Below are 13447 nucleotides of genomic sequence, written 5' to 3' on the forward strand. Positions count from 1 at the left end.
ATGCTGTAATGACTGGGAGAACTGCCAGCGTAGCCACGTCAGGCCAGCCCTGTCACGTGCTATGTTTGTTTACCCTCTTCCCAGGTCTGGGAGTTTGACACTGCCATTTCTGTGGTCAGGCTGCGTGTGTCTGAGTGGGAATCCCAGAGCTTGCCTCTGCTGTGCATCAGACACAACTTCAGCCCTACCCCAGGAGACCTTGGGTCTCAAAGGAATGAGTCTGACCACAGCATAGGAAGTTGATCTGGATCTGCCGAGCTTGACTGTGGGTTTCTATTGATTAAAGGAGAAGTTTGTCCCTGGATGCATGTAGTGGTCCTCCTAGCCCAGCATTTGGTAATTGAGATGAGTTTGTCCCAACTGTGACACAGATATCTCTGCACCAGAAAGAAACACAGAAGATGGAAAGACAGAAAAACCTATTATTATGATTGGCCTCATGATTATTTCCTAAGGAGTCTGGAAGCTGCTTGCGAAGGAGCTGTCTGGTCTCGCAGGGAATAAGGATTTAGGCTGCTTTTTAAAATGCAAATTATTTTATGGCTGAGATATATTTTAGAATAAGTAACGCTCTGTAATAAGTGGGCACAAATTAAGGGTGATTGGCAATAGCAATCCTGGATGTACGCCCTGGGAAATCAGACCTCCAGCCTCCAAGGGATTCCTGTTGAAATCTATATCCATATATTCCCGTGCCAATACCAACAAGATTGATCAGGATTGATATTATAGGAGGAAAGAGTGAAAGCGATAATCATTTGTTTCCTATGAGGGAGACTAGAAAAGTTGTTAAACATTAGAATACAGGCCTTTTCAATTACTCCTCAAAATAAATGGATATTGATTTCTTTAAAAAAAAAAAAACAGATTTACTTTCCCACCTTCACTGTTAAATATTGATGTCTGTGGGAAATAGAAATGAAAAGCTTCATTTTAAAGGCACTTAGCCTGCTCTGGCAGTGGGGTGCCCCTTCATTACTTCAAGCAGGTAGAGGATGAAAAGGATATTCTGGTCATATGGATTTAACTCTGAGCTCTGCTGCCATCTTTTTCTTTGACTGGAAGAAACTTCTATGTCCCTGTGTTCCTAATAAAGCCATCCTACCTTGTAGGGGAGGCAGGAGACTTACAGTGGGAAGATACTGTAAAAGAAGCAGAGTGGTTTTCCCAGTTTCTAGTCTGACATGAATGTGGCAGCCAGTGTCTTGTTAACCACTACAGTGAGTGATTTGGAAGCTTGGATTACTCTCCTGTAGGCTGCTTAGTTCACTGGTTTGCTTTCTAACTATAGCAGTTCTTGAGATAGTAGCAGCTAAAATTATGTTAGAAGAATTGCAGTCTTAAAGCTGCAGGGAGCATATTCAGGACATCACCCCAATGTCATGTTTACAGCTTTTCACGTGTATATACTTTACCAAGAAGATACATACACACAATTCCTCTTTAATCTGACTCTCTTGGGGTGATTACTGCTGAGCTTTAAACTCCTTATACCTTAAGTTTATTAACAACAACAACAAAAAACCACCCTGCCCCTAGGATTACTCACCCATTGCCATCACGTGTGTCTCACTGTCTGTCTCTGTATCTCTCCAGAGATTCACTAGTAAACAGGATGTGATTCGGCATTACAACATGCACAAGAAACGAGATAATTCCCTCCAGCACGGCTTCATGCGCTTCAGCCCCTTGGATGACTGTAGCGTGTACTATCACGGCTGCCACCTGAATGGGAAAAGCACACACTACCACTGCATGCAGGTAACTGCTGGGTGGGGACTAGATGGCAGCACACGAGGCAAATGAAGAGCCATGGTTTGAGCTGTGTCCTTTTTGGGGTGGACTGAATGGATTCTTGAGTTCTGACAGCCTGATGACTCATATTAGACAGCAAGGGGTGTCCTGAGGTGAAGGGGTGCCATTCATGGCCTCTCGTTCACTTCTCAATCAGGCATCTCTTTGAAGAGTCTGTGCCCTATCCTCATTGCACTTTCTCTGCCCAGCTTTGGGAAGGGTGAAGGGAGGCACCATGCTCTGTTTTTAGAAGCCTTGTGCACGCAGTGAAGCAAAACAGGTCTCAAGGTTTTCTCACAGTCCTGGACTTCACTAGTTCAAACAAGTCCTGTTCTCTGAGATTCAGATACCTCTGTGCAATGCACATTGTCTCTACTGAAATCTATCTGTCACTCCCTTGAACTCAGACTTTTCTGTGATACGTCTGCCCTTTAACATTGGGTTAAATTCCTCCATAATCAATTTCTAAAGTAGTTAAACTTTAATGTCACATATCTAGACTTAACACCCCTGGTTCTGCATCTCCATCACCAGTGGTACTTGTCTGTGGTGGAGGCTGGGATGTTGTTTCAAGAGCCAGCCAGGCTTCAACAGCAGAGCTGGAGTAGTTATAGAATCATAGAATAGTTAGGGTTGGAAAGGACCTTAAGATCATCTAGTTCCACCTCCCTGCCATGGGCAGGGACACCTCACACTCAAGTTGCTGCATAAATGTAACTGTGATGCCTTTAGCTGTTTTTAGACACAGACACACAAGATTGTTTGGATCTTTCCCTGATTGTTCTTCGGATTAGTGGTTTGACATGTACTTGTTTCATTAAAACTGGGGCCTAAATAACTGCCATGAGAATGTACTGTGGTTACAAACAATAATCGGGCAACCATTGGTGAAAGCTTTTCTGTCCTTAAAAACTGAGGTCTTGCTTCCCGCCCTATCACAACAGTTTAAGACCGCAGTTAAAGTCAGAAAGCCTTAATCACATGCTTAAATAGTTTGCTGGGATAGACTTCAGCATATGTTTAACTTGAAGTCAGGTAAGCTTTCTGAAGTCAATGGGGCTTAAGCACATACTTAAATGTTAGGCATGCACTCAAATACTGTCCTGAATAGGGGTTGGTTTAAGCATGTGCTTACAACATTTGATAAATTGGGAACTTCATGTGCCTTTCTCTTGAGGACATTTTCTGCTGTGCTTCCATATTATTGATTGTTTAGCTCCTTCAGCTGAGCAGGATGGGATTTGTTGCATTATATATTTTAGAGTACAGGGAATGTTTCACAGGTTTAAGTCACTCTGAGTTCAAATAGAGACCCTCATTTCCACAACTATATATGGCTAATTCCATCCTGTGCCCACTGCCTTCCAGTAAAATAATGCCCATGTAAGCAGTGTCTTACAGGAAAGGTGTCTGAATATAAACTCCCAATTAAAGAAAATACTGCTTAAATGGCAGAATTTGTGCCATCTATCTCATGGACTGCTTTTTTTCTTTATGTCCATAATTGGTGTGGATAAAATTCAGTTAGTTGTTTATATGAACTGACATTTTTTTTAGGCTTTAGCACCAAGAGCTGCATTGCAAATTATTCCTAAGGAGGTTTTTGTTTAATTCTTTTTTTTAATGCCATGCAGGGTCTGTCTTTTTTCAAGGTGTCAGTACAGAGAGAGAGAGGCTCTTTTATATTGGAAATAGCTGGAGATCCTTGTTATTTTTTTCTTTTCGTGGGTATTTGTCACGGGGTTTGTTATTGCCTGTTTGAATCAACCTGGGCTGAACTAAGAGGTGCTGTTTTCGTTCACTTCTGAGATGGTGCAGGCATTGGCACACGTTGTGCTCGAGAAGAAGAGGGAAAAAAAACCCTCCCTCAGCAGGGCTGAGGACGTTTTCAGATTCCAGGGTGTTTTTACTCAATATGGCAAAGTTGCCCGCTTTGCCCAGAGGAAGGCAGGTTTTCAGCATTCCCTCCTTGTCACACCATTCCCATTTCCTGCGCGAGTTTCAAATTATTGGAGGGGTACTGTTGAACAGTGACGGGGGAGAAAAGGCAAAGGCTCTGGTTTGCTAAGGTCAGCTGAACAGAGGGTTTACGATTGGCTAGAGTAAAACCTGTATATGACAAGCTCTAAAAGATTTGCTTCATGTTGCAGTGCCCTGCCTTACCTCCCAGAAGGACTAGAAGTAGATAACTCATTCCACTCAACTTTGTATTCCCCAGATAGATGAAACTCTCTATTTTATTCTGTGTTGCTCCATGATAACAAAAAGTAATGGCATATGTCAGTGTTCCTTTCTCCTTAAGAGCAGGAGCCCTGTTTACTGCCTCCCTAAGCAGGCCTGATTATCTGTAGCTGGTCTTTTATCCCTCTGCATCCTCCCCTTTTTTTCTTTCTGTTTCACGCCCAGAGAATTGTTTTATTTATTTACTTATTTCACAACTGCTCTATCAGTCTTTAGATTGGGGATTAAAGAGGTGATTTAATACTCCTAGGAGAAGCACACAAATGGAACTGTTAAATGTATGTGTGCTGCTCATGTGTTTATTATTGCTGGTAATAATGATGGGCTGTTACAGTGCTTTGCTGATGACTCCCTGTTTTGGCCTGGGGTAGGTGGGTTGTAACAAGGTCTACACAAGCACCTCAGACGTGATGACCCATGAGAACTTTCACAAGAAGAACACACAGCTCATCAACGATGGCTTCCAGCGGTTCCGTGCCACGGAGGACTGCGGCACTGTGGAATGCCAGTTCTACGGGCAGAAAACCACTCACTTTCACTGCAGGTGAGAGAGCAGGAAGGGCAGGAACCCTGCCTCAGAGTTGTGTGATCTGTTTGCTGCCTCCTGCCCAGTCATAAATTCAGGAGTAGACACAGGGACTTGATTTTCCCTGCCGTGACCTTCTCAGTACTGCTCTCGAGAGAACTCATGTTCCAGGGCAGATGTGATTTCCAGAATCTTGTCGCAGAGCACTTGGAAGGCAGGAGTGTGATCTGAGGTGATCTGGGGAAAAGGGTACCCACTAGAAAATCATAGAATCATTTGGGAACTATCACAGTGCTCTGCAGAGTTCAACTGAAGTAGGCCATTAATACACTGCTAATGGCATTTCCATGCTAGAGTTCTCTCCAACAGTCAGCCAGCTCATCCCTTTCTGGGCCAGACTCTGCCTTCTGTACACAAATGCTCTTCTACTGATTCCTCACATTTGCAGGAAGAGTAGGAAAGCGCAATTTGTACCTTAGTCCCCTGTAGCTGCTGTTTTGGTTGGAACTTTTAGTGGTGGGCACCTACATCCCAAAGTTACTGTGGCTGCTTCTCAGAGTGGATCGAGCTTCCCAGGTCTCATATGGCAGCATACTTGCTTGCTTGGGTGTCACAGGTTAATGCATGCAATGTTCCTCAGCCCTTTTGCTGTCAGGGTCATTATCCCATGCTGATCCTGGTCTTTATCCCAGAGGGAGGCAGGTGACGGCAGTTGTGGTCCTAGCATTGTGCTCCTAGCCCACACAGCCAACCATCCTCTCCTCCTCAATGCCCTTGCAGGCGACCTGGGTGTACATTCACCTTCAAGAACAAGTGTGACATTGAGAAGCACAAGAGCTACCACATCAAAGATGATGCCTATGCCAAGGATGGCTTCAAGAAGTTCTACAAATATGAGGAATGCAAGTATGAGGGCTGCGTCTACAGCAAGGCCACCAACCACTTCCACTGCATAAGGGCAGGCTGTGGCTTCACCTTCACCTCCACCAGCCAGATGACCTCCCATAAACGCAAACATGAGCGCCGGCACATCCGAAGCTCAGGAGTGCTGGGCCTGCCTGCCTCCCTCCTGGGGTCCAAGGATAATGAGCAAGAGGAGTCCAGTAATGATGACCTTATTGACTTCTCTGCTATGAGCTCGAAGAACTCCAGCCTGAGTGCCTCCCCCACCAGTCAACAGTCTTCCGTTTCTCTCATAGTCCCAGCTGCACCTTCCTCTGCTGCTGAGCTCGCTTCCTCACAGGCCAGCAAGTCTGCCAACAGCATGACACCAGCCACCAAGATCTCTGGCCTGCTCTCTCAGGCTCTTCCCAGCAATATACCCTTGGCCCTGGCACTCTCCAACTCAGCACTTCCTGGAACAGCTGGATCCTTCTTCCCCATCATCCCCAGTCGGGTCTCTACACCACTTCCGGCCAGCTCAGCTAATCTGATGACTGCTGGTTCTTCTGCCACCAATCCAACATCATCTGCTTCTACAGATTCCTCATCCCAGGCCATATCAGGATCTGGTGATCCAGCAGCTACTTCTTCTCCAGCTCCAGCAGCATCTATAATGGAAAGGATCTCTGCTAGCAAGGGATTAATCTCTCCTATGATGGCCAGGCTGGCAGCAGCTGCACTCAAGCCCTCTGTGGCACTTGAAGCAGGTGAGTTACCCTCATCAGTTGTGCTAGTGGTGGGAGAAGGAGCAATGCCTGACGAGTTGGGGAAGAGTGAATGAGAAGCCACTGTGTTGTCTGTGAGACAGGAGGTGGAGAGGAGGTAGTAGAGGAACATACGTGTGAGAATAGATTTGGTCATGTCCATTTAACCCTTGAAGAGAGCAGTCTTGGCATGGTTTCCTGTGGAATCTGGCTGTACCCATGTGGCTAGAAGAGAAGCAGGAAATGCAGCTTTGCCCACAATAGAGTAGGTTCTTACCAGATCTGAAGAGTGTTGCCATGTGTATTACCTACTTTGCTATAGGCTGAAAATAGAGAGGCACTGTATTAAAAATGGAAATTAAGAATAAGCTTGGCCAAACCCTGCAGCCCTCTTCTGCAGACAGTGTCGAGTTTTAGCTGGGCCTAGTGGTGTTGATCCTGTAGCTCATTGCCAATATCTGACCTGGGGGTTTGGTTTTGTGCTGCAGCTCTGGGTTTGGAGATGGTGTTGGTACATTCCACCAACTGGAGCTTTCTCCTCTTCAATTCTTGCAAGCTGTGCTTCTCCTGAGCTCAATGGGCAGTGACACTGTGAGAAGGATAAAAGATGGGAGTGAGAAGCCCCTGGGGCAACCCAGAGCTGTTCCTGCTGCCACCTGGACCTGGGGCAGGTTGTTGCCTGTGGCCAGCCATGCCAGCAAGAATGTGAGGCTCCCTCAGAGCACTGGGTACCTCCAGAATCTGCTGCTGAACATGGACAGTTCATGGTGGGCAGTGTGGGGGAGGCTCTCCCTGGCAGTACCCCACAGCATTGGGCTGTCCCAGAACCTCCTTCCCTGCTGGCCCGCGGGGATGTGAGTGCTGACAATGTCCCTTTCGACCCGAGAGCAAACGAGGGAGTAGGACGAAGTGATCTGATTAAAGAGGGAGGGGAACTTTCACATACTTTTAAAATTATTATTTGAAAAATGGTTTCCTAAAGCAGAGAAAGGTCATTGAGGGAACTATTTTCCTTTATTTTTTAATAAAATGCCACTTGCTGTCTGAGCAGCAGCTCGCCGTCAGCTGTACTGCCGGAGGGGAAATTAATATTTTAGTCACTTGGGGATTGTGGAAGAAAGCTCTGCAGACATGTTTCTGTCAGCAACTTTTTTTCCCTCCTTTTTTCTTCACTGTTCTTGCTAATTTTTTTCCCTTTAATTTGTTCTCCCCCCTTTCCTCTTTCTTTCTCTTCCTTTAATTTGAATTCTTCTTCCATGGGCTCAGCACTAAACCTCCTCCCCAAAAAGGAGACTTCCCCCCCTTGTTGTGAGGACACTGTGCTGGCGATGGCTTGAGCTAGGCCCTTTGGCTGTCACCTCCGATAGCCCCGATGGGCAGATGCTCCTGCTGGGCAAGCGCAGTGGCCACCGCTGTCGCTACAGCAACGCTGGGATTGGGGACGGGAAAGGGGGCTTGAGTAGCAGTCGAGAGCTGCCACATTGCCTCAGCATTAACAGAGTCTTTAATAAACGCTTAAGAGGCAGCCCCGCAAATTAGTTATGACAGTTTGTGCAGAGAATCAGGTCTCCCCCACGCTCCTTCCGCCCTTCTCCTTTAAAGGGCCCATAGCCTGGACAACTTTGACATAATTTTGCAATAATTATCACTTGAAGAATTTCCACGCTGGAGTGGACGTCAGAACCCATCATGTCAGCCTGGCAATAAACGCTGACCAGCAATCCCAGCACTTCCCTCCCCCCCGACTTTTTCTTTGCTTTTCCTATTTATGCACTGGTGCTAGTGATTTAACTTCTTTATTTGCCGTTGTAACCTCGTTTTAGACCTACCTTTGTCATTTAATTTTTGCATTTAATTTTGGTGTCTTTCTCGAGCAGGGAATGGACAACCAGCAGCTCCCGGACGGTTCAATCCAGTTCAGGTGAAGCAGGAACCTGCGGAGGCCATGGGATCATCATCTGCCACTAGTCAGGAGTCCTTGCAGGAGCACAGTTTGGACCTGAGCGTCAAGGATCACGGGTGAGGGACGTGCTCAGGCATCCTTAACGCCTTCCAGCATCAAGCTCTAACAAGTTTCCATACCTGTAATATGAGGGGACACAAAATGTAGATGAAAGGCAATTTCACAGTGCTGAGTTGGATGCACCGAGATTGGAGGCAGGGAGGTTCTGTTTCCTCCCCTCAAGTGTGTGTTCTCCAGACTCTCATTTGGGGCTCACAAACACCTCCTGACTTTTTGCCAAGAGCCTCACCTCTTGTGCTCCCCTCTGAAAAATGAGCCACTGGCAAAGCTTCCTTCGAGTAGATATCCCTGCTGTTGTCATCAAGAGTTCATCAAAGGCTGCTCCAATGCCATACTTTAGCACACTTTAGAAGGAGCTTTGATTCAGGTCTAAGAGAGGCACCTGCCAGAGAAACTGGACACACAGAACTACTGGGTGTCACTGACTCGGGTCTGGGCCTGGCATGTGCTCATCTCCAGTTAATGCTGATGAATCTTTGCACTTGCACAAAGGTGAATGCACCTAGCTCAGAGTGTGTTCCCAGCATCCCAACTGAGAATAGGAGCATTTGGGGATTGTCCCGTGTGGAAAAACTGGGGAGGAACTGAGACTGGGGATATGTGAGCTTGCTCCACCTTGACCTTTGTATACACTCTTTTCCATACTGTATTTAAACAAGCCTCAATTTGGGACCCCAGCACTTGCAGTCAACTACAAGTGTTATTGGTGCATGCCAAGGCTGTCTTTCAGCATGCTTAGCTGTGGCCTTAAGGATTGTTGCCTTGCCTTTTCTGCTGCCAAGGGGGCTTGTGTCCCTGACGAGTGGCCTAGTTCTGGAAGTGCTAATGGGATGAAAGAGTAAAACATGGGGTGGGTTCTGAGTCAGCTGGTAAAAGTGTGGACACTGGAGGAAGAGGTCTGGCCTGTTCAATAGCTGAAAGAACTAAATTCTGCAGACTTGGGGACCTTCTCTTTCTCTCCATCTTGGCTATCACAAGTAAAGGAGTTGGGGCAGCCCAAGGGAGGGTGGGCATCATTCTCTTCCTCCAGATGTAGCAGGTGAGGAGTGAGGCAGCTTGAAGGGAGAAGGATTAATCTTGGTGCTCACAGTCCCTGTGCACATCTTAACTAAACCCTGTTGGTTTGTGTGTTCCAGTAATGAATCAAATGGCCACACAGTCTCGGCAAATTCATCTCTTTTATCCTCGCTTATGAATAAGGTAAGAGCCATCCATCAAACGCCTTTCATTCCCCCCACCACAAGAAATTAAAGCTGCGATAGCGGGGAGGGTGGGGGGGGAGATGCGTTTGTTTTTTAATGTTTTGCCTCTAATAAGATGAGTTTGTACCATTTAAATTTTGAGACCATTTTTCATCGGGTATAATTTCAGAGCCACTGCTTACGAATTAATTTAATGAACTGGCTGAAGAAATATATTGCAGCCTCTGACACCTTTTTTTTTCCCTTCATCCTTTCAAGACAGAGGAGGATCTGAAAGAGTAGTTTTTTAATTATTTTTTCCCCCATTTTTATTTCCAGAACCTGGCAACTTCTCTCTCTCTTTTTATGGTCCCTCATTTGGTTTATTTACTTAAAACCATTTTCTTTGATTGGGGGAGGGGGAGGAGAATCATTTGCTTTTATGAACAAGAAGAAAAAAACTAGAAGTTTTGAACCAAAATCATCAATTCCTGTCTCTGTGTTGTGAGTAATGGTGTCCAACAGAGCCCCTTCACCATGTTCTGGAATATTTATTTTAGATAATGCACCGTTTCTTTTTCCTTACTTTTTCCTTAAATTATACATCATCTCAAATATATATTTCCCTTTCACATGATAAATTCTACTGTACCAAGATTAATTCTGCTGTTGTATACAACTGCCGTGGAGATGAGGGCAGCCTTTGAGCCATGCTTTAATATTCTACTGTGTGATGGGTTTTACAGGCATAACTATTGCCATCCCCTTGGCTCTGGGCATTACGTCTATCAAGGCCATGTAACCCTCAAGAGAGGCCAGAGTGACTTTGCCTAGTAGTCTCTTCCTCCTTTCTCTCTTATTTGATCACTCTTTTTTGTCTGTGTTGTTTAATATCTGCATTTATCCGTATGTCACTATTCTCCTCCACTGGCTCTCTGTTACAGTGGGGTGCTCTGTTATACTGAAGTTATGATATTCCCTTTTAATCTTAATTTCTTACCCATTTCTGCACATTGTCCCTTTAGAAATTCCAAATACACAGCTCCTCCTCTATTGAGTAAATCTAGCTAGTAAATCTGCTGTCTGGGGTCCCAGGTCATTCTGAAGACCCCAGCTCAGGGAAATTCTCTTTCAATAGCTACTTCACTTGAAAATCTCCAGGAGAACAGGAGATTTAAGTATATGCTTAGAAATACGGGTTTGTTTGTGTGCAGCCCTGCATAGGATTCTTTATGTTGTGAAAAAGAAGTGTAGCACAGGTACAAAACAAGAATCCTTCAGGTTTGTACCTTTTTCAAAGAAGGAATGGGATTAACCTATGACATAAACCAGCAAAGAATAGAGCCCACTAATTCCAGGAGCCTATTCCAGGGCTAAGGACTGCAGAATCAAGCTCAGCGTGCTCAGGGACACATCACACTTGCTTCTTCCTCTTGCTGCACACAGTTTCTGTTTGTGGAGGAATCCTTCACAATTCATCTAGGAAAGAAAGCCCTTTACAGAAATTGAATGCCCAACAAGCTCCAGTGGAATCAGACAACCTGAATTTCTGACTCCAGCCATAAAGAGCTGCAGTCTCCACGCAGCAGCAGGGGCTTTACCTTCAGGGGGCATTAAGAGAGCCTCAAATAGCCAGGGTTCCTGTAGCCTATTGCTGTTTATTTAGGGGGCTGTCAGGCTTAATTAACTGGTATTTATAAAGGGCTTTGAGATCCTCAAGTGGGTGGAGTTTATAATGCAAGTGTTGGGCCCCATCCTGCATTTTATTCATGCTGTGAAATTCACTGTTGTTCCTGGAGGTAACTGAGAGCACAACAAAGCAAGAAAGGGTCTGGGAAATCGTGCATTTATTCCGAATGAAAGTTTTTCTCTAAACACTCTTGAATAACTTCTTTTTTCTATTCTGTACATCATACACCTGGACCTCAAACCCTTCTCTGTGTAGAACCCATGTGAAGCCTTTCACACAATGCAGGCTGTGAGTCCTGCTTTGTGGAGGGTATGTCCATTAGGACAAAGAGTTGTAATTCTGTTATTCAAGTTAGTAAGAATTTTCCAGGAACTTAAGTGGAGCCAGAATTTTTTCCCAGTTGAATGAGATGTCTCCCCCTCACTCCCAAACATACCTGATAGTCACTTCAAAGGAGACATCCTTGTGGCTGGGATAAGCTGACTAAATAAACAAGGGCTTAGTAGTTCTGTCACTAACTCTGTGCTAAGATACCGGCATTTTGTAGGAGCTATACAGGGCTATTAATGTTGAAGCCTGCACACCTTTTCCATACTCAGACAGGGTATGTCTGTCTACACCTCAGTTTACCCATGTATAAAATAAGACAGGATGCTTCATAACTTCACACAAGAGCCATGAATATTAGATGGGCACTGGAATACTTCATGATAGTTGGGTGGAGGATGCGTTAAGAGAGAGGTGTTATTAAGTTTTGCTGATGCAGTTGAGGCAGTCTGCACAGACTTCTTGTCTTCTCTCTTAATCTTTGAAGACACAGCTCCCCATGGGACAGTTGTGGGGGTATCCAGAGTGGCAGTGTCCACAGCTGTGTGCTGGGCTTGATGCAGTGTCTGTCTTCTTGTTCCAGATGTCCAAGACCAGTGCCAGCCTTGGCAACCTGCTGAACATTAAGACAGAAGGAGATGGCAGCCAGGCTGGGGCTGGAGAGCCAACACAGTACTTGGGCAAGGCAGTGAAGGCACTTGTCCAGGAGAAGCTCTCTGAGCCATGGAAGATGTACCTGCGCCGGTAAGGAAAGCATGGAACTGGAAATAGAGGGAAGGGAAAATTGCTTCCTTTGCAAAGTGTCTGGCTCGTTAGTTTACACTTGAATGCAGAGTTCTCTTGTATTTAAAGGCCTAATTCTGTGATACACTTATCACCTTCTGGAATCCATTCGGTCCTCAGTCCCGGCCAGCTGCAGTAGGTGTTAATGTCCTGTCAGAAATAACCTGTACACATTGAATTATTTTACAAAGGGTCTTGACAATCAACTATGAGCACAGATCTTCACTGTTGGCCTAGGCTGCTTCTTGGGCTTCTCTTTGTGTCACCAGCCTTCAAGTCCAGGAGACCCATGGCAGCTGTTGGACCATGTTGAGTTACTACACACAGATCACAGAAGCCTTATGCTTGTTGTGGCATTTCCTCTGATCACAGGAGTAGGCCACTGAAACAAAATCAGGAGTATAAAGAGTATGGGAACTGGGATGGTTTCTGCTGGTTGTGTTGTAGACAAGGAGGCTTGAAAGGAAAATGGAACAGATACAAAACTCACCCACACACAGACACATGCACATACATGCCCAGACAGACACATGCTTTGAGCATACACAGATACACCCAGGCAGACACATATGGGTTTGTGCTCTGACACAGATTGTTGCCTACAAATGCCTGTGGACACTTTGTAAATCCCAGACTTTAATGGAGAAGACTAGAAACTTTTCTGGTCCGTCTGCCCCTGGCCAGTGTGAGATCCTTCCCTGCAGTCCATTTGCATTTTGTCCAGCCTAGTTGTAATTATGCCAAGCAGTGTGGCTATTTTCTTGTCTCTGGGAGCATTATTCTACCACATAGTAAGTCTCACTGTCATGATTTTTTTCATGGAATGCTGCCTGAATTTCCCTATTTGTAACCTTGTTGCAGTTCTCCTGGTTCCATCCCCTTGAACCACAGCAAATAATTCCACTCTGCGACTGGGGTTCACCCCCTTCAGATGATCACAGACTTTTAGCATCCCATTTACCCAAGCTTATTTACTTCCTTTAATCTGACTTTGTAAATTAGTCCCTTCAGCCTGCTGATCATGTCATTGCTGTTGGTATTCCTGCTATGCCCTGAACGGGTGCAAACCCAGACTGCCAGTCCTGCATCACCACACAAGACCTAACAAGCTTTCTGCCCCCATATATGCAGCTCACAAGTGTGCTACCTGGTTTGCATCTATACTGCATAATGTATATGTATCATGTTTACCAACCACTGTAACACAGGATTGCTTTTAATGCTCTCCTGAGTCCC

At 45.5% G+C, this 13447-nt stretch overlaps 1 protein-coding gene across 6 annotated transcripts in view; it reads left to right on the plus strand.

Annotated features, from left to right (window-relative positions):
* CASZ1 (castor zinc finger 1) overlaps positions 1-13447 on the plus strand; it is a 199881-nt gene that overhangs the window by 165191 nt on the left and 21243 nt on the right. For all 6 annotated transcript variants that reach the window (XM_034068596.1, XM_034068600.1, XM_034068597.1 and 3 more), the window contains 6 exons: positions 1597-1761; positions 4407-4579; positions 5342-6210; positions 8085-8226; positions 9367-9430; positions 12012-12172. In XM_034068596.1, coding sequence (XP_033924487.1) covers positions 1597-1761; positions 4407-4579; positions 5342-6210; positions 8085-8226; positions 9367-9430; positions 12012-12172 — 1574 coding nt within the window. The remainder of the gene's footprint in view (positions 1-1596; positions 1762-4406; positions 4580-5341; positions 6211-8084; positions 8227-9366; positions 9431-12011; positions 12173-13447) is intronic.

The sequence above is a fragment of the Melopsittacus undulatus genome, chromosome 12 (assembly GCF_012275295.1).
Source record: "Melopsittacus undulatus isolate bMelUnd1 chromosome 12, bMelUnd1.mat.Z, whole genome shotgun sequence".
NCBI classification, from domain to species: domain Eukaryota; kingdom Metazoa; phylum Chordata; class Aves; order Psittaciformes; family Psittaculidae; genus Melopsittacus; species Melopsittacus undulatus.